General features: G+C 37.8%; 5 protein-coding genes across 5 annotated transcripts; 4 read left to right on the forward strand and 1 right to left on the reverse strand.

Annotated features, from left to right (window-relative positions):
- The first annotated feature begins 1,359 nt into the window (after positions 1 to 1,359).
- Positions 1,360 to 4,165, forward strand: LOC108825829 (jasmonate-induced oxygenase 2). Its single transcript, XM_018599185.2, has 3 exons — positions 1,360 to 2,046; positions 2,512 to 2,842; positions 3,769 to 4,165. The coding sequence occupies exons 1-3, from the start codon at positions 1,469 to 1,471 to the stop codon at positions 4,015 to 4,017; spliced, it is 1,158 nt and encodes a 385-aa protein (XP_018454687.2). The 5' UTR covers positions 1,360 to 1,468; the 3' UTR covers positions 4,018 to 4,165.
- A 1,239-nt stretch (positions 4,166 to 5,404) lies between these two features.
- LOC108850550 (uncharacterized) lies at positions 5,405 to 8,456 on the forward strand. The gene is made up of 3 exons (XM_057002767.1): positions 5,405 to 6,181; positions 6,268 to 7,933; positions 8,013 to 8,456. The coding sequence occupies exons 1-3, from the start codon at positions 6,150 to 6,152 to the stop codon at positions 8,454 to 8,456; spliced, it is 2,142 nt and encodes a 713-aa protein (XP_056858747.1). The 5' UTR covers positions 5,405 to 6,149.
- Positions 8,457 to 8,486: 30 nt separating this feature from the next.
- On the forward strand, positions 8,487 to 10,054 carry LOC130507931 (uncharacterized). Its single transcript, XM_057002768.1, has 4 exons — positions 8,487 to 8,638; positions 8,710 to 8,994; positions 9,077 to 9,182; positions 9,263 to 10,054. The coding sequence occupies exons 1-4, from the start codon at positions 8,487 to 8,489 to the stop codon at positions 9,860 to 9,862; spliced, it is 1,143 nt and encodes a 380-aa protein (XP_056858748.1). The 3' UTR covers positions 9,863 to 10,054.
- On the forward strand, positions 9,719 to 13,097 carry LOC130507930 (uncharacterized). The gene is made up of 10 exons (XM_057002766.1): positions 9,719 to 9,856; positions 10,055 to 10,598; positions 10,665 to 10,868; positions 10,936 to 11,025; positions 11,103 to 11,210; positions 11,308 to 11,586; positions 11,664 to 11,963; positions 12,061 to 12,471; positions 12,553 to 12,840; positions 12,915 to 13,097. Exons 2-9 carry the CDS (start codon positions 10,065 to 10,067, stop codon positions 12,829 to 12,831), a joined length of 2,205 nt encoding a protein of 734 aa, XP_056858746.1. The 5' UTR covers positions 9,719 to 9,856; positions 10,055 to 10,064; the 3' UTR covers positions 12,832 to 12,840; positions 12,915 to 13,097.
- Positions 13,098 to 14,859: 1,762 nt separating this feature from the next.
- LOC108841893 (3beta,22alpha-dihydroxysteroid 3-dehydrogenase) lies at positions 14,860 to 17,854 on the reverse strand. Its single transcript, XM_018614677.2, has 8 exons — positions 17,239 to 17,854; positions 16,837 to 16,986; positions 16,472 to 16,720; positions 15,802 to 15,888; positions 15,639 to 15,717; positions 15,449 to 15,555; positions 15,228 to 15,355; positions 14,860 to 15,128 (listed from the first exon to the last, which is right to left on the reverse strand). Exons 1-8 carry the CDS (start codon positions 17,752 to 17,754, stop codon positions 15,008 to 15,010), a joined length of 1,437 nt encoding a protein of 478 aa, XP_018470179.2. The 5' UTR covers positions 17,755 to 17,854; the 3' UTR covers positions 14,860 to 15,007.
- Positions 17,855 to 19,092: the final 1,238 nt, after the last annotated feature.

The raw sequence follows: 19,092 nt of genomic DNA on the forward strand, positions 1-19,092 counted from the left end.
AAAGGGTATATTTCTACATCAATCTACATATACCAAAAGAGTATTGAAACGCTTTAACATGGATAAAGCAACTCCTCTTAGCACCCCGATGGTAGTTAGATCACTTAATGTTGAAAATGATCCATTCCGACCATCCGAAGAAAATGAAGAAATACTTGGTCCCGAAGTTCCATATCTAAGTGCAATTGGAGCTCTTATGTATCTTGCAAATTGTACTCGACCAGATATATCTTTTGCCATCAATCTTTTAGCAAGATTCAGTTCATCCCCCACACGAAGACATTGGAATGGAATTAAACATGTCTTTCGTTATCTTCAAGGGACCATTGATTTAGGTCTATTTTACCCTAAAAATTCAAAGGGTCAAATGATTGGTTTTGCAGATGCAGGTTATTTGTCAGATCCACACAAAGCTAGATCACAAACGGGATACGTTTTTACTATTGGAGGCACTGCCATATCTTGGCGTTCTCAAAAGCAGACACTCGTGGCTACTTCTTCAAATCATGCTGAGATCATCGCACTCCATGAAGCAAGTCGAGAATGTGTATGGCTAAGATCAATAAGCCGACATATCTGTTCAAGCAGTGCAATTGACGAAAATACGGAGCCAACTATTCTATATGAAGATAATGCGGCATGTGTTGCTCAAACAAAGGAAGGATATATCAAAAGCGATAGAACGAAGCATATTCATCCGAAGTTCTTCTCATACACTCAAGAGCTCGAGAAGAAGAAAGAGATTGAAGTAAGATATGTTCGATCAAGCGACAATGCAGCTGACCTCTTCACTAAATCACTTCCTACCTCGGTATTCAGAAAACATGTTCATAACATTGGAATGCGTCATCGGAATGATCTATGACTGCTCATCCGAGGGGGAGCTTACGTGGTTGTACTCTTTTTACCTTACTATGGTTTTTTCCATTGGGTTTTCCTGGAAAGGTTTTTAACGAGGCAACAAAAACGTTAAGCAAGAAGAGATAGTGACACTGGTCTCCAAGGGGGAGTGTTATAAACGTGAAAAATGGAATGTCAACAAAGGAAGCACCGATCATTGAAAATGATCGTGTGAAGTAAATTATGTGGAGCCCACTGCCACTATGCACACACAGTAACTTTCTCTTTTTACTTCTATATAAACGATTGTTTCGATCGATTGTAATGCGCACTTTTACACCATTCTCTTCTTCCTCATATAACTTACTCTCTCTCTCGTTATTATACTTATATCAGTGTTCTTTTATTTCTGCGGGTATAAAATTTCACTCTTATTTAAATTTTTCGATACTATAAAATTGTAAGTTATTTTATAACAAATAATATTTTTTCCACACGTTTCATTAATTATCAAAGACGCTGCTTTCATCGTCTCGAGCCGGTTTCTGGATTCTCCTCCACCACCATTTAAACTCCTTCCACCAATCAAAATTTTAGTTATTTCTCACACATCCTCTAAACGTCTGGCATGTGCAAGAGCAATAGATCAAAACAAAACAAAAGGATGAACAAGAACAAGAAAGATGTGAAGATCGAGACACAGAAAGCATCGATGATGGATGAGTGGCCTGAGCCAATAGTTCGAGTCCAGTCTTTAGCCGAGAGCAACCTATCCTCTCTCCCCGACCGCTACATAAAACCTGTGTCTCAACGCCCCACCATGACCGAGGACGCCGCTCCCGCCTCGATCAACATCCCAATCATTGACCTTGAAGGACTCTTCTCAGAAGAAGGGTCTTCGGATGACGTCATCATGGCTAAGATATCGGAGGCTTGCCGTGAGTGGGGATTCTTCCAGGTGGTGAACCACGGTGTGAGGCCGGAGCTGATGGACGCGGCTAGAGAGAATTGGAGAGAGTTTTTTCATTTGCCGGTCAATGCTAAAGAGACTTATTCGAACTCACCAAGAACCTATGAAGGCTATGGAAGTAGGTTAGGAGTTCAGAAAGGAGCCATTCTTGATTGGAGTGATTATTATTATCTTCATCATCTTCCTCCTCATTTGAAAGATTTCAATAAGTGGCCTTCTTCTCCTCCCACCATTAGGTACTTGTTGTCCTCTTTAATTATTTCCTCCTTTGTGATTCTCTTAGGACATTTGCAAAGGTCTTTCAATTATTTATTTTTTACCAAAAGAATACAATATTTAATTAAAAGATGTTTCAAAGTTTGAAAATTTTCATGCCAATTTATCTCAAACAACAGAGTTTAATATGAGTTCAAGTTTTTGAAAAGAAAAATATATATAAACATTAGTATGATTTATGATAGACTTCAATACACGTGATCTTATATCCTTTATTTATAAATATTTGCATGAGTTTTTATTTTACTTTTTTGGAAAGTTTTTATTCAAGAAGACCCATTTACCGAAAAGTTATTTCTTGTTTTCCTTTATCTTCTGACGAGGAGAATTTGTGACTTTTTAACGTTGGAATCACAAAAAGCTGCTAAGAAAGAAAAGGTACAATCTTGGACCAGATTCGTTAATATTTTAAATGTTTTCTATAGAGAAGTGATCGATGATTATGGCAAGGAAGTAGTACAATTATGCGAGAGGATTATGAGGGTATTATCGTCAAATTTGGGACTCAACGAAGATAAGTTTCAAGAAGCTTTTGGAGGTAAAAACATTGGAGCATGTTTAAGGGTTAATTATTACCCAAAATGCCCTCGACCGGAGCTGGCTCTTGGTCTCTCTTCTCATTCTGATCCTGGAGGTATGACCATTCTTTTACCGGACGATCAAGTCTTTGGTCTCCAGGTCCGTAAAGATAATACGTGGATCACCGTCAAGCCTCATCCCCATGCTTTCATCGTCAATATTGGTGATCAAATCCAGGTATATTAGTTTTATTCTCTTTATTTTTAATATGCATGGATTTATTTTATAAGAATTGATGTTTAAAATAGTTAAAATAATTGAAAACACTTCAAATCTATATATATATATATATATATTTATCTATTTATTTATTTGTATATGTTTTACACATGCATAAAAATTGATGTTTGGTGTAAGATTGAAAAGGCAACATTAATAATTTTTGAGACAACTAATGAAGAGTATAAGACGAGCTACAGTTCCACGTTTTAGACATGTTTCGAAATGTAAATATGAGAAACAGTAACTACTTGGTGCCAAATTGTCTTTTGAATTTTCTGAAAAAATTTGTTATTATTATGTCAATATTCCGATAATAGATATTACGTCCTTTTAGATCTTATATCCTGTCTGCTGGTTTTTATGGACCGTTTCGTATAAAATGTCACTTTCAGAAAATAAAGTAAATCAAGAATTATATATGTATTTTAATTATCAGTGGCTGTCCCTATTTTAATATCAAACAAACTGTACAGCAATAATCCTTCATTGCGCACATGTGTTTGGCCGTTTGCCCATGTCGGAGAAGGAATATTAATTTGTACAATGTAGAACACGATTTTTCAAACAAAGACATCGCACATGTTCATATGCTCTAGAAAATTTGTATTGCTCTAAAAAAAAAAAGCTCTAGAAAATTTGTCAAAATACCACTATTTTGGTGAAGCAAAACTCATGTTAGCTTTTTGTGGCTAGTGGGAAAGAATAATGTCCATATCATGATTTAATCTCTTTACAAACTTCGTTATTTTTAATTGGACAAAACTTGAAAAAATTTAAGCGAATGTTTATCCAAATTCAAATCTCTGTAATCTCTATATTCTAAATTGGTCTTAAACTTATAATCAAAGCTTATGTGTGTTGCAATGATGATAAAAATGCAGATACTAAGCAACTCGACATACAAGAGTGTGGAGCATAGAGTGATAGTGAACTCGGAGAAAGAGAGAGTTTCACTTGCTTTCTTCTACAATCCTAAAAGCGATATTCCAATCCAACCATTACAAGAACTTGTATCCACTCATAATCCTCCTTTATATCCACCAATGACCTTTGATCAATATAGACTCTTTATCAGAACTCAAGGTCCACGAGGCAAATCCCATGTTGAGTCCCATGTTTCTCCTCGTTAATTGTTTTCTTTTTACGCAAAGAAGATTTGATGTTTTAAAAATCTGACTTGTATATGTGTATCTTTATTTTTCATTCTAGTTCTCACAGGATCTGATTTACCTTCACGCAAAATAACCCATTGAATGATAAATAAATTGTTATACAATATTAGTTTCGTATACAGCCTATGTTCTAAATGCTATGTATCCAACCAAACTTCCATATAATATTGTTTAACAAAAAACAACAATTCATACAATATATATAACATCTATCAATATCATTTGCGCATTGTTTATTTCTGTAATGTGTCGCCATGTTTGAAAAACCTGGCTGATAGTGATCAAAATACAACTAGCATTTAAAGAGAACATAAATGTATAATTGTTGAACTCTAACGTCACATGATATCATATGATAACCTTTAAATATTGCGTAATCAATTGGTCTAACTAAACTATTAATTGGATTGCAGAGTAAACCTATGCACACAAACATTCCATGATTTTATGAACACCTAACCAAATCTCCAATCCTATTCTATTTTTTTCTAAAATGATGTTGAAATGGAATATGAAATAAGAAATGATTCAATCCAATTCCATATCTTACTCTATAATGGAATAGTCATTCGTTATTCTAGATAAAATGAGATATTAAGTTGGATTAAATGAATTTTACTCGATTTTCTCTTTTACTCTAAAATAGAAAAAATAAAGTTTTAGATTAGAGCATCTCTAATCGGTTACAAACACCTCCTAGACAATCACATAAACCGTTTTTCATAACACTAAGACTTGTCTGCATTTCATGATATATGATAAGATTTTCGTATAAAACTATATAAAATTAAGAAAATGAATCTATTGATATAAGTAGCATATCGAATACATATACCTGGCATAAATATTAAAGTATTATAACAACATAGCACGGTTTGATATTTATTTTATCAAAGACTAAAATCTGATATATTATATACAAATGAGGGAGATGAGCCTGCGATCATTTTCAATATTGTCATGGATGAGTCATACATTATATTTCTATCCTATTAATAATCTCTTATAATTGTAAAATCTTTAGAGATTCGATTTTATATAGAGGATTAGTGGTGAATAAGATTGTGTGTCCAATATTCTAATAACAAAGCCACATCTACTCTATTGTACACCTCTCATTCCCATATATATTTGCTTTTCTGTGGAATAATCATGAGATTCAAGATGTCACGTTTGAGGTATAAACAGCATATTATGTCTATCTAAAAGTAAGATTCGTCTATGGTATTATAATATGATAATTACAAGCATGTGCGTTTTCAAGTGGTGGTTTGGCACCACTGTCGACTTAGTCTAGCATATATTTTATTTAGAAAAATTGAATACTACACATATCATACACTACAAAAAAAGTCCACATTGATAGCATATTACGATAGCTCATTTTACCAAACTGCTGTTGTTTGTGTGTAAAAAAAATCGTAACTCTATAATAGCATTATATTAACGCTATGGAAAAGTTTTACTAAGCGGGAAGCTAAATGTGATTTTCCGCGTGACACTTAGCGAAAATCAGAAAATTTCCCTCTCTCTCATCTCTCATTTCCCTCTCATATCTCATTTACCTCTCTCATCTCTCTTATTTCCCCTCTTTTCTCTTAGAACCCTAGGAAAAATCGATTTCGATTCAACAACTTAGAAACCCTAATTACCTTATTCCAACCACAAATTCATCTGACTTTTCCATCACATAAGGTATCCTTGCTTCAATTGCGAGGTCTTACTCGATTTCGAGCTCTAATCGTTTTCGATTTTGCCTTGCTTTGGTTTCGTTTTCGATTTTCTGTTAACACTTGTTCTTGAATCTTTCTCTTTCGGGTTTATCTCGTGTTTGCTTCCTGTTTCGTAGCTGTATCGTTTCTTATTAAGAGTCTACTGTTTCGGTTTTGTAATAGCTTGAAATCGTGTTTTTTTTTTCTGTTTCGTAGCTTGGGTCGTTTCCAGATTAAGAGTCTAGGGTTGCGATTTGCTTTCGTATCATAGATAGAATGTAACTATTTGTTTTGTGTTATCTCGTTTCATTTTGATTTGTTTTACTATGAACTGGTTCTTTATGTTACTAAAGGTTTCAATTCAGGATAGAAAATAGAATGGTGGACAAAGCATGGGTGCATCTTAGCAGGTAATGTATTCAATCATATATCTTGGTTTTGAGTAGTTGCTGAGCTCATGTGTTTATTTGCTTTTCCTTTTGATTCTGAACCGTAGGGTTGATCCTGCTTATGAGAGAGGGGCTTCAAAGTTTGTAGAGGATGTGGCTGCAGCTTCGGGAGGCAATGATATGATTGTCTGTCCTTGCATCGACTGCCGAAACATAGATCGTCACTCAGCAACTGTGGTAGTTGACCATCTCGTTACTAGGGGAATGGAGGAGGCTTATAAGAAGCGGTCTGATTGGTATCTACATGGAGACTTGAACTCAGGGGTTGCTGATGATGGGAGCGTGCATCAATGGAATGATGAGATCTTGGGGTTATACAGAGCTGCTGAGTGTTTTGATGAAGTGTTAGCTGGTTCCGGGGATTTGACTGAGATGGCAGAGGGAGACGACAAGAAGGAAGATGAGTTTTTGGCAAAGCTAGCTGATGCTGAGACACCTTTGTATCCGAGTTGTGCAAGCCATAGCAAGTTATCGGCCATTGTATCATTGTTTAGATTGAAGACTCAGAATGGGTGGTCAGACAAGAGCTTCAATGATCTGCTTGAGACGTTGCCGGATATGCTACCAGAGGAAAACGTCCTACACTCTTCACTGTATGAGGTTAAAAAATTTTTGAAGACATTTGATATGGGGTACGAGAAGATTCATGCATGTGTGAACGACTGCTGCCTGTTCAGAAAGAGGTTTAAGAAGCTTGAGCACTGTCCGAAATGTAAGGCTTCAAGATGGAAGACCAATGTCCACACTGGTGAAAAGAAGAAAGGAGTCCCACAGAAAGTGTTGCGGTATTTTCCAATAATCCCGAGATTGAAGAGAATGTACCGGTCAGAGGAAATGGCTAAGGATCTCAGATGGCACTTCAGCAACAAAAGCACTGATGGGAAGCTTCGACACCCAGTTGATTCAGTCACATGGGACCAGATGAATGCCAAATACCCTACATTTGCCGCAGAAGAGAGGAACATACGGCTTGGACTTTCAACAGACGGATTTAATCCATTCAATATGAAGAACACGATGTACAGTTGCTGGCCAGTTCTCTTAGTCAACTACAACTTGCCACCTGATCTTTGCATGAAGAAGGAGAACATCATGCTTTCACTGTTGATTCCCGGTCCACAACAGCCTGGTAATAGTTTAGATGTGTACTTAGAACCTCTCATTGAGGATCTAAACCATCTGTGGAGCATTGGAGAGTTAGTTTATGATGCTGTGACTCGGTCAACATTTACTTTGAGGGCGATGCTGCTTTGGACGATCAGTGATTTCCCGGCTTATGGGAATCTAGCAGGCTGCAAAGTAAAGGGAAGAATGGGGTGTCCTTTATGTGGGAAGAATACTGATAGTATGTGGCTCAAGTTCAGCAGAAAACATGTGTACATGTGCCACAGAAAGGGTTTGCCACCAGCCCATAGATTTCGGGGAAAGAAGAGATGGTTCGATGGAAAAGCTGAACAAGGGAGAAAGGGGAGAATTTTAACTGGGCGTGAGATTTCTCAAAACCTGAGACATTTCAAAAATGAGTTTGGCAATGTCAAACGTTCTACAAGTAAGAGGAAAAGGGTGATCAGTACAGATAGAGGATCTGATAGTGAGGGTTTATCCAGTGAATCAGAGGAAGAGGATGAGGAAGATGAAGAAGTCAACGTAGATGAGGATGAGTTATCTAGATGGAAGAAGAGATCAATTTTTTTCAAGCTACCTTACTGGGCGGTATGATTCATTGATCTTGTGCTTATATCTTTCTATAATTGACTGTATTCTGAATAATTTTGGTTTTATTTATGATTAGGAACTCCCGGTGAGGCACAACTTAGATGTAATGCATGTTGAGAGGAATGTGGCTGCTAGTATTGTGTCGACATTGTTGCACTGTGGGAAATCAAAGGATGGTCTTCCTGCTCGTAAAGATCTGGAGGATCTTGGTATTAGGCAGGATTTGCACCCTAAAATCCAAGGAAAGAGAACATACCTTCCTCCTGCGCCGTGGTCTTTGTCCAAGTCAGAGAAGAAGGTATTTTGCAGGCGCTTATTTGATTTCAAAGGGCCAGATGGTTATTGTTCAAACATAGCTAGAGGTGTTTCACTAGATGACTGTAAAGTCACAGGGCTGAAGTCACATGACTATCATGTCTTAATGCAGCAACTTCTTCCTATCGCTCTTAAAGGGTTGCTGCCTAAAGGACCTAGGCTAGCAATTACAAGGCTATGTTCATTCTTCAATCTGTTGTGTTAGAGAGTGATCGACAGAGAGCAGCTTTTGGTTATGGAAGCGGAGATTGTAGAGACTCTTTGCTTGTTCGAAAGATTTTTCCCTCCAAGTTTCTTTGATATCATGGTCCATTTGACTGTGCATCTAGGAAGGGAAGCCCGTCTTGGTGGACCAGTCCATTTCAGATGGATGTACCCATTCGAGAGGTACTTTATACATGTATGTTTGAAATGATAGTATTCTTTAGCTAATTTTTATTAACTCAATTATTTTGCAGGTATATGAAAGTACTTAAAGACTTCGTCAGGAATACTGCCAGACCAGAAGGGTGCATCGCTGAGTCTTATCTAGCTGAGGAATGTATGAGATTTTGCAGTGAATTTTTGAAGAAGACAACAAATGTAGAAGACAAAGTTGATAGAAACATGGAGTATGAGAACAGCACTATCTTAGAGGGGCGTCCAATATCCACTGGAACCTCAATTACCCTCAGTGAAATGGAGAAGAAAATAGCACATCTTGCTATTATCCAGAACCTGTCTATCGTCGAACCTTATGTAGAGTAAGCACTAAGTTATTTTATTTGAAAGTTTATATGAAAGTTTATATTTCTGTCTGACAAGTGATTTATTTCTATTAACCAGTGAGCATCTCCAGTTCTTACAAGACACTGATGACAAGTGTCGGCGAGATGCATCTTTCTTATGGAGTATGCATACTAAGAATTTTGCAAATTGGCTAAAAAAACAGGTTCGTTATGAGACTTGGGTAAAAAACTTATCTCTTCTGATGATTGTTGTATAGTTGTTGACTGTCTTTTTACTTTGTAGGTACCTCTTGATTCCAAAGAACATGAAGAAACTCTCAAGTGGTTAGCTTATGGTCCACGTTGTTCTGCAAGGTCATATACTGGCTTTATAGTTAATGGGCAGAGGTTTCGCACATCGTCAGTTGATAGGAAAAGTCAGAATTCAGGAGTTTACTATGAGGCTACCGCAGTTTGTAGATCGAGTGCTAAAGATACGTCACAAGTGGTTGATGTGGTATCTTACTATGGCAGAGTAACAGACATTATTCTCATGGATTATAATGTCTTCTATGTTCCTCTGTTTCGATGTCAGTGGGCAGTAAAGGGTAATGGAGTGAAGATTGAAGATGGTTTTACACTTGTAAACATGCAGCACAGTCAAGCCTCCTTTTCTAGTGACCCATACATACTAGCATCGCAAGCAAAGCAAGTCTTCTACTCTAGGGAAAATGAGACCTCCAACTGGTATATTGTCATGAGAGGTCCTTCAAGAAGATACAGTAAGGAAGATGTCCACGAGGGAACTGGAGAGATTGGGCCGTTGCCTACAAATTTAGACATGGAAGTTGACACTGATGACGCCGACAATGCCAGAACTGATTGTGAAGGAATTTATGTGTGAAGCATATCCTTTTTTAGTTCTCGTGTCCTTTGAGTGTGATTGGTCTTTGATTGTTTGAGTTATTGTGTGCTTGATGTGTGTTTACTATTTAGTTCTTGTGGTCTTAGTATGGCTTTTTGAGTTTTTTTGTGTGCGTGATGTTTGTTTAGTATTTGGATTGTAGTTAACTCTTCCTTTCATGATCTTTTTCAGGTAACTTGAGATGGGACCTAAAAAGGTGAAAAGAGGAAAGAAAAAAGTCAAGAAAGTAATACATCAAGATGAGGAAGTTGAGTTCGTGTGTACTGTACAAGCTGGAGCTGATTTACGAGACACAGAGCATGTACAAGACCCTAAAGAAACTGTACAAGACCAAGACCCTGAAGAAACCCTACAAGAACAAGTACCAGAAGAGGCTGAAGGTGTACCAGAACAAGCACTTCCAACTGATGTGCCAGAAGAGCAGCACAACGCCGAAGAGCCTCAAGGAGAACTCGAACTAGGTACAGATCAAGAACCTGTAGATGGAAGATCCCGTAAGAGAAAGCGTGGACCTACCAAGATGAAAGACCTAGCCAAAGATCCAAATACCAGAGTTCATGTTGATTTCAATTCTCTGGGAGAACCTTATGGTGAGGGTTCTGTGAAGTTGTCGTCATATCTAGGTCCTTTGGTAAGGGAGCACGTTCCTGTCACGCTTGAAAGTTGGAAAAAGCTTACAGACGAAGTGAAGACTGTGCTCTGGAAATCGGTCCAGGTGAGAGTTTATATAGAATGAGCACAAGTAAATAACAGAACTGATTTCCATTATATGTGATTGCAGGCTAGGTTTGAAATTGATGATGATTACCAAAGGGATGCTTTGCTTAAGCATATGGGAGCCTTGTGGAGGTCATCCAAGTCACGCCTAGTGACACAAATTAATGACTCCGAGAATAACCAGCAAAGGATGAAGTTAAGACCTAAGAATGTTCCTCCGGTTGAGTGGCGGAAATTTGTAAAGCTTAAAACTAGCCAAGAATTTAAGGTATGCTTCTCAAATTGAGTACAATATTTATCTGAAAATAGATTACATGCTAAAAACCATATGATAGGTCTTGAGTGATAGCTACAAAGATAGAAGAAGCAAGCAGATTCCTCACACATGCAGTCGCAAGGGAATGGTTAGACTTGCTGAAGAGATGGTCAGTATACTTTCTTCCTGTTGTTTCATTAGTCTTTCTTTAGCATAAGGATATTTACACTGGCCACGTTTTCGTAGAAAAAAAATTCTGATAACCCATCTGGAGTTTCAAGGCTTAAAATCTGGGTCAAATCACGTACCAGAAAAGATGGAACTCCTATTAACACAAATGCAGCTGAGAAGATTGTGAGTTTTAAACATATATTTCTTATCATGATTTTGTTCTGTATTTTTCTATATCACACAATCTGATAATGTCTTTCGTTTGTTTTCTGATGTGAAGCAAAAGGCAGCTGAGCTTGTTAATGTTGCTAAAAACAGAGATGAGGATACACTCGTCCAACTGTTAGGACCTGATAATCCTGGGCGTTTGAGAGTGATGGGTAGAAATATGAGTAAGACCAAATTAGCTTGTTTCCAAGTTAAGAACAAGACTATGTCAGAGATGCAAGAGAAGCAAATTGAGCTAGAGGAAACGGTTGAGCAGCTACGAGCTCAACTTGCAAAAGTTCAAAACCAGGTCGGAGAAGAAAATGAAGTGGGTGAAAACTCTGCTGCAAGAGTAAGTCTACGTAGCTTAGATCAATGTTTTGTTTAAACTTGACAATCTCACATTTTTTACTTCTGACCTTGTTACAGAGTGTGAACAAAAAAACACAGAAGAGGTGTCTTATTATTGATTGGGCTGATGAAGATGGAAATGTTGCTGAGGGGCGTATTATCTCTTCAGACCCAGAAGATATTGTGAATGACAGTCGATTAGGCCCTACGGATGTCAAAGTTTTTGTTGATTCTGCTACTGAACCAGATGCTTTCCTCTGGAGACCTGCGAGAAACATGTGCACGATTAAAGAAGCTGTTGGTCATATCATTGCATGGCCTAAGAACAAATGTGTTGAACTAGGTCAAGGCCTCCAACCAGAAGACATTGCACCACTGGTAACGTTTTTTATTTGTGTTATATAAGTAGTTAATGTTGGAAATAAGAATAATGATTTGGTCTTTCATGATATAGTTTTGTCAATGTCTGTGACAGGGCTCAAAAGCAAACTCTCTCAACAAGTGCAAACTACTTGATTTATCCGATGATAGTGTAGTTGTTGGTGAAGGACGTTGGCAGACACAAGAACCAAAAGCATTGGTTAATGGCATTCCCCTCGGTCCAAAAGCAGTTAAAGTCTTTCTTGATGTCATACTTGAACCTCAAACTTTTTTATGGAGGCCTACGTCAGACGTCGCATACCTTGAGGATTGCTTGATGTCTTTCATCTCATGGCCTGCTCGGAAAGTTGTCTTCGAAAACCCACCTGAAGGAACAAGAAATTCTCCTACACAGCACACTGCATCCTCAGTAGGAAACACAAGAGAAACAGTTCTAAAAGTTCCATCCATCAGTTCTAAGTTTCCTACATCCACAGCTCCTACTGAGAAATCTCCATCAAGCCAGGTAACTTTTATTGTAATCTTTAATAACATTGTTCTTATGACTGTCTGGGTTTGAAATAGTTATGTATATTAAACATGGCAGCTAAATCATGGATCGGAAGCTGTACAAGTTAATAAGAAGTGCAAACTGATGGACATTAGTGGAAGGAAACGGGTTGTTGCCGAAGGACGTGTGCATTCAACAGACCCAAATCAAATGGTACACTTTGTACGATTGGGTCCGAATGCAGCTAGAGTGTGGGTTGATGCAGTGATGGTAGATGATGCAGACGTTTGGAGGAAGTCTGATGAAATCGAGTCTTTGAAAGATGCACATGGTTCATCTATTGCATGGCCAGTTGATAAATTGGTCATATTTTAAGATGCACATGTAAGTCTGCTTCTTTATGGTTACATTCTTTCATATGCAATTGCTAAACTGATGAGACTTTTTTATTGTTGCAGCATGCAGGGGATGAAGAAGTTTGGTCCAGAAATAGCTAGTTTTAGACTAGGCTAAAAAATTTTCAATCGGCTGTTATGTTTTCAATCGGCTCTTTCTGTTTCTGGTACTTGAACTTATGACTTATGTAAAATCACCATCTTGTATGAATGTTTGGGTGTTCTAATGAAGGATGTTTGGTAGTTTATATGGTGTCTGTATAAGAGCAAAATTTATTATAGCAAATACAAATACAATAAGCATAGCACATCCAACGAACCAACAATAGCAAAAAAAAAAATTGTTCTCCAATATAATAGCGTTTATAAATAGCTACGAAACAAACTTTCATAACACATAATAAATCATAACAAAATTAATTATAGCATATACAAACAGCTATTGTCGAAGGACCTATAATGGCACTAAACATGACTCGTAATCAATTTGTAACATAAAAAACTCGTCTTATAATTACACTAAACACAGCTTCCGTTTATTGCCATCGTATTGTAACATTACATAGCGTCAAAAAAAAAGCTATCGTAGAGGGGATACCTATGATGGCTGCCGATGACATAGCAGATGATAAAACGCTATCAAAGGGCTACGATAGCATTTATCGTGAGCTAAGAATGTACATATTTCTTGTAGTGATAGAAAGTACAAGTTGCATTTGGATTTCAAGATCACCTACAAGGACGCAAAATAGAATTGCTAATTCTCCAGCTAGGAATGCTCGGTCTTTTATAGATCTCTTTGTTTTATTGGTTATTATTATATTTTGTTTTGATTATATAGACTATATCAAATTTGAGTAATAAAATAGCCGTTTATTATAAAAAAGAAATACAAGTTGCATTTGGATTCACACTATCAACAGGAGACGGTTGCGTTTTCTTAGTGATGATTTTAACATAACAACACAACAGCTCTCGACTATAACCACTTGACTACTAAGTAAAACCACATAGATATATAATATACGATGAGATTTACAAGGATGAAATTAGTCACTACATATACGAACTCATAAGTCACATACCAAAGCAAAATAATCTTATGATACGATTCAGTCTACGGATAAAATAATAGATATAATGTCAACCCTCCTAGTTCATCGTCGCCATGATCTTCTCTGCCCCGCTTCCATCTTCCCTGACTTCGTCGTATTCGTCTTTTGGTACGTTTCTGTCTCTAACTAAACAATGTCAAAAGGAACTAAATTGAGCCTAAAAGCCCAGCCCATTAAGGTTTAGTTGACATTGCTAGACATCGTTTAGGTTCAGATCATATATTTTTATTTAAAACGAGTCACAAATTTAAATGGGCCTAAAACGCCCAGCCCATCTAGTTCAGATGACACGGCTAGAAAGAAGCTGGAACTACCACGACACCGTTTCAACTGTATCCGCCTTCGCTGCTGCTTCTAGTTCGCTAGACTCTCACTTCCCTTCCCGCTCTTCCGCATCTCCGGCGAACAAACATAGCTTCGATCACTGAAAGTATGAGATTCAACTTCCAAGAGCCAGATGATACGCCGGAAAATCACGAAGATCTCCAACTCCGAAAGTGCCGGTTCGGTGGGTCCCTCTTGCTTCCAATTCATGTCAGCACAGATAAGATAGACTCCTCCGGCGCAATAGAGAAGAAAGAGATTGATCCTCCGTACATCATAAGCAAGGACCTCCTTGCAGGTCCCAAAGTAAGAATCGCTCCACATGCTTTACCTAGCCAGCGTTCAACTCCAGCCAATTCCGTAGAAGGCCGATCAGTTCTGCATCACTATGTCAAGCTTTTCCGAGAAAACTACGTCGAATATGCATGCTCACAAGGTGAGAAACAAGTCATATAAACCCAACACAAGTTTTGTCTGTTAATCAAGTTACGGTATAACTTTAACCTAAGCATTCCGTCTCTGTAAACTGTTCCTTGGCACTCAAGCTAACGAGAAGTTGCACAAGTTACTTAATATTGAAAGCATTGGAAGAAAGAGAGATCTATGCAAACATTTTGTGTATATACACAACACAAGGCTTTTTGTTAAGTGATTAGGAAGCAAAAAAGAAGTTAATCCTGAGAAATGCTGTTATTCTATAAATAGAAAATCTTATGGTCATTTCATCTTCCGAGTAGAAGATAAGCCACCATCACGGCGCTTCACGATGATCGGATACCGTTTCTCTGTTCTTGTAGTTGGAAAGAAGACCAGCTTGTCTTTCTCCGCAGGAATCCAACTGCTCAGTAATTACACAAAAGCAAAAATCAAATCAGTCTTAATCCCTTTCGAAAATGATAAGAAAGATGTTAGCTCGTATGTGAAGTTATGTATATACCTGAAGCTAGTCACTAGGCGGTGAAGGAAGACAGAGAGTGCAACCCTAGCCAGCTCGTAACCAGGACATATCCTTGGTCCACCACCAAACGGTGCGAACACATTACAAGGGCTTGTTGTTACGTTGCTCTGTTCATCAAAATTGCATCATAATCAAGAATGCAACGTTTAGCTCAAACCAAGTTTCAAGAATGCCAATGGCTGACAAAAAAAAAACTAAACCTGCCATCTCCAAGGGTTGAAAGTGCGAGCATCTTTGAAGTGGTTTGGGTCTAAATGAACTGCTCTAAACGATGAGAAAACCTTCCACCCTTTAGGAATCTTATAACCTGTTTTTGTCAGTTTAAAAAACGTAAGAACTTTTATACACATTTTGGATGAAGAATCGATTCTAGAAGCTAAGATTTCTTACCTTTGATCTCGACATCCGTCATTGCACGTCTGAATACACCACCGATGATGTTAGCCATACGCAGAGTCTCGTTAACCACCTGAAATAAAAGTAGAGTTGTGGTGAGATATTAGAAAGGCTAAATGACAAGGAGAATAATAATACTAGCGTTAAGTACACTCACGCATTGTGTGAATGGCATTGACTTGTAATCGCTCCATTCAAGACTATCTGAATCACTCTTCATTTCCCTGATCTTTTCATGCTCTTCCTGTTTTATTTCAAATAATAAAAAAACACCAGATCAACCACTAATAAAAGTAACTTTAAAGCAAAAGTATAGTTAGGTCACAAGTCCACAGTTTTGACCCGCTTCTTTGGCATAGTTTTGGTTCTATTCCTTACTAAGCGACGATGCCACTAAAATTCTAGTGACTATTAAAATCATGCTTACAAACAAAACTAGTGACATCAACAAACACGTAAAATGAGATGGGCTTGTCGGTCGCAACACAAACATATTTATGATAATAATACTTTTATCTTTAGTGTAAATATATTATTAAGTGGGGAATATTCGAACAAAGTAAGATAAAACAAGATGTAATAATGCGTGCAGTTCAGGAGACAAACTGGTCAAATCTGTGAAACTGTAACAGCATTTAACATTCCGAAATCACGAACACAGGTAATGATGTTGTTTAGGGTTCGAGAGTGACTTCTTTTGAGTTTTACTGTAACTCTGACTTTTTGCATGTTGTTTCTTTAACACTTTTCACCTTCAGTCCCCACTTATTAATATGAAAATAAAGACTAGTAATGTAATAACACAAACACATGTACACGAACATTACCTTGAGTTGAGCAAGAGCTAGAGGAGTTTCGGTGACAAATTTAACGGCGAGAGTCATGATCGTAGAGGTTGTTTCATAGCCGGCGACGAGTATAGCCACCAAGAAATCAACAATCTCTTCATCAGAGAATCCATCATCCGCCGCAAGCAACGCAGCTAGCATATCTTTCTTTCTTTCCGCTCTCTCTTCCTCCTCCTGCCTCCTCTTCACCACCACCACCGTCAACGCTTCCGCCACCTTACTCCGCGCCTAATAAATACAAATATATATTGATTTCTTTTTTTGTCAACCAAATATATATTGATTAAAATAGCCTGAAATGATTTTTTTCTTAAAAAAAGAGAAATTAAATTAATAAAAATTACTTTGATGGCTTTGCGGTAAGTAGTGGAGAAGAGAGGGAGAGGTAGAGAGAAGAATCCTTCGATGACAAGAATATACTCTTTCCTTAAGCTCTCACTCCATTCCCCTGGATCAAAGCTCATCAGCTGCTTCACCGTTAGCTCAAATGTTATCTGCATCATCATCATGATACATACATCACCGCATGCAATGACTCGTCTTGACTCTGTGAGTCAAGACCTCGGCCTGATTATGATATTAGAAAATTTGGTCTAAACACCGTCTAAACAAAACGATTTTTCAAAAATAATTTTCTTTTTTTAAAACGTGCCTAGACATCTGCAATAGTTACTGTCTAACAATTTACTTTTTCTTTTGTTTTGATATAAAAGATTAATGGATTTATGTGTTTATTCATTTGGTACCTTTTTGGCTTCTTCCATGAGGAGAACACGAGAGGACCAAGAATCGAGATTAAACCGGACTAACCGGTCAATATCAAGCATAAGATGGTCTTTGATGATTGAAGAGTTAGCGAAGCTCATGGTAAGAGAATGCATACGTTTATGCAAAGAACCTTTCATAAGAACCAAAGAGTGTTTCCCCAATAGGTTACATATGGAAGCTGGATAAGATCCCTCGAAAAGCCTCCCTTCGTTCTGGAGAACGAACCGGTTCATCTCCGCATCAGCAGAGAAAATTGTCGGTTCACCGAATAGATGCGTCATGAAAACCGAACCGTACCGGGCCACTCTCTCATCGATGAAAGGCTCAGGGTTCTCAGTCTTGTAAGCTTTGATCAGCTGCAGAGTCTCGCCTATCAGAGGATAGCCAAGACTTCCCGGAGGAAGACCCATCCGCCGGTACCGTGTGCGTCGAATGAAAAGGAGGAAAGCGGCAGCAACGGAGGAGAGGAGGAGGATGAAGGAGGTGAAGGCCATTGATGATGATGATGGTAGAGAGGATTGGTGATAAAGAGAGAGAGAGTATTAATGGAGTGGGAAGAGTGGGCACACGGGGGGTTCTGCACCGAGTAGGACCTTTCATCATTATACTCTTTTGCATTCTTCTTATTGTTATTCTTCAAAATTATATAGCATTTAATATTCCATAAATTTATGAACAGTTGAATAAGAAATAATATATTTTTTGGTTATATCATTGTAGATTTGCTTGATGTTTTAAACAAAATCATATTGTTTAATGACATAGTCTTGGAGTTTAATTTGTTTCTATTTTTGTCAAATAACTTAAGGCATATTCGGTAAGTAAGAATTTGACTGTAATTAGTTAATTTGGATTTTGTCTTAAATTGTATCAGATATTATTAGATTTTTCATCATATACTATTAGATTTTATGCAAATATAACACATGCATTATTTTTGTTAATAAAAGGTATGTTATCACAAATACACAGAAAAATATTGTTATAGAATTACCATATCCGATGCAGCGACAAGGAAAATTTGTTGGATTGTTTGGGACTCTCTCGTACAATCGATACAAGCTGGTGGGGTGGGCTTTCCGCGACATCTACGCTTTTAGTGTAGCTATGCTGAAAAAACTCACCTGGTGTATCTTTACGCGGCCTAACAGTCTGATGCACCGCACTTCTTTGGAAAATACTATCACAACTCGAGTTTTCTTTCTGCGACTTGTCTTTCTAAGACGTTTCATGGTTGGAAAGTTGTTATGATGGATTGTGAACTCCTTAAGCAGCGCCTAGGTAGGGCAATTGGTAACAGCAATCCACAAGAGTTTAAACAGACTCTTGGCTCTCAAACTCCCCTCGCACCCGACTCTATGTTCCAGCTACCGAAGCGGATGGCGATCTAATGGTCTCTGATCTGCTAATCCGAAGTGATATAACCTGTAACAGAAAGTGAGTAAAACAATTCTCTCCGGATATAACACATATAATCTATCAGATACAGCCAAATACGCATAATAAAGATGATTCTTTTTACTAGAAAAGTACAAAATATGGTGCATATAGCGTCAAATCGGGACATCATGCTCTCATGGAAGAGAGACCTCACCTGCCTTCCCCGGGGAACCTCCCAGCAGACTTCAACTGGAACCGACATCTATGGTACATTGCCTCAAATCGGAAGCTGCTTTGCACCTGTTTTTTGAGTGCCCGTTTGCAAAACAAATCTGAGAGGTCACACGACTAAAGAATACACCTAACTGATCGCAGTTACGTCGCCATACCAAGCCCTGATTATATCTCGTTCACTTTTTTGTTTGCCTCTGACAAGTTTAAATTTTGATATC

Source organism: Raphanus sativus, chromosome 2, assembly GCF_000801105.2.
Source record: "Raphanus sativus cultivar WK10039 chromosome 2, ASM80110v3, whole genome shotgun sequence".
In the NCBI taxonomy this organism is placed as follows: Eukaryota; Viridiplantae; Streptophyta; class Magnoliopsida; order Brassicales; family Brassicaceae; genus Raphanus; species Raphanus sativus.

Excerpts from the sequence above, each read along its gene's own strand:
- LOC108825829 (XM_018599185.2), top strand. The coding sequence starts at position 1,469 with ATGTGCAAGAGCAATAGATCAAAACAAAACAAAAGGATGAACAAGAAC. Across the intron at positions 2,047-2,511 it reads TCTTCTCCTCCCACCATTAG|AGAAGTGATCGATGATTATG; the intron begins GTACTTGTTGTC and ends TGTTTTCTATAG. Across the intron at positions 2,843-3,768 it reads ATATTGGTGATCAAATCCAG|ATACTAAGCAACTCGACATA; the intron begins GTATATTAGTTT and ends ATAAAAATGCAG.
- LOC108850550 (XM_057002767.1), top strand. The coding sequence starts at position 6,150 with ATGGTGGACAAAGCATGGGTGCATCTTAGCAG. Across the intron at positions 6,182-6,267 it reads GCATGGGTGCATCTTAGCAG|GGTTGATCCTGCTTATGAGA; the intron begins GTAATGTATTCA and ends TCTGAACCGTAG. Across the intron at positions 7,934-8,012 it reads TCAAGCTACCTTACTGGGCG|GAACTCCCGGTGAGGCACAA; the intron begins GTATGATTCATT and ends ATTTATGATTAG.
- LOC130507931 (XM_057002768.1), top strand. The coding sequence starts at position 8,487 with ATGGAAGCGGAGATTGTAGAGACTCTTTGCTTGTTCGAAAGATTTTTC. Across the intron at positions 8,639-8,709 it reads TGGATGTACCCATTCGAGAG|GTATATGAAAGTACTTAAAG; the intron begins GTACTTTATACA and ends ATTATTTTGCAG. Across the intron at positions 9,183-9,262 it reads CAAATTGGCTAAAAAAACAG|GTACCTCTTGATTCCAAAGA; the intron begins GTTCGTTATGAG and ends TTTACTTTGTAG.
- LOC130507930 (XM_057002766.1), top strand. The coding sequence starts at position 10,065 with ATGGGACCTAAAAAGGTGAAAAGAGGAAAGAAAAAAGTCAAGAAAGTA. Across the intron at positions 11,587-11,663 it reads GTGAAAACTCTGCTGCAAGA|AGTGTGAACAAAAAAACACA; the intron begins GTAAGTCTACGT and ends ACCTTGTTACAG. Across the intron at positions 12,472-12,552 it reads AGAAATCTCCATCAAGCCAG|CTAAATCATGGATCGGAAGC; the intron begins GTAACTTTTATT and ends TAAACATGGCAG.
- LOC108841893 (XM_018614677.2), bottom strand. The coding sequence starts at position 17,754 with ATGGCCTTCACCTCCTTCATCCTCCTCCTCTCCTCCGTTGCTGCCGCT. Across the intron at positions 15,889-16,471 it reads TAGCTCTTGCTCAACTCAAG|GAAGAGCATGAAAAGATCAG; the intron begins GTAATGTTCGTG and ends GAAATAAAACAG. Across the intron at positions 15,356-15,448 it reads TCAACCCTTGGAGATGGCAG|AGCAACGTAACAACAAGCCC; the intron begins GTTTAGTTTTTT and ends TTTGATGAACAG.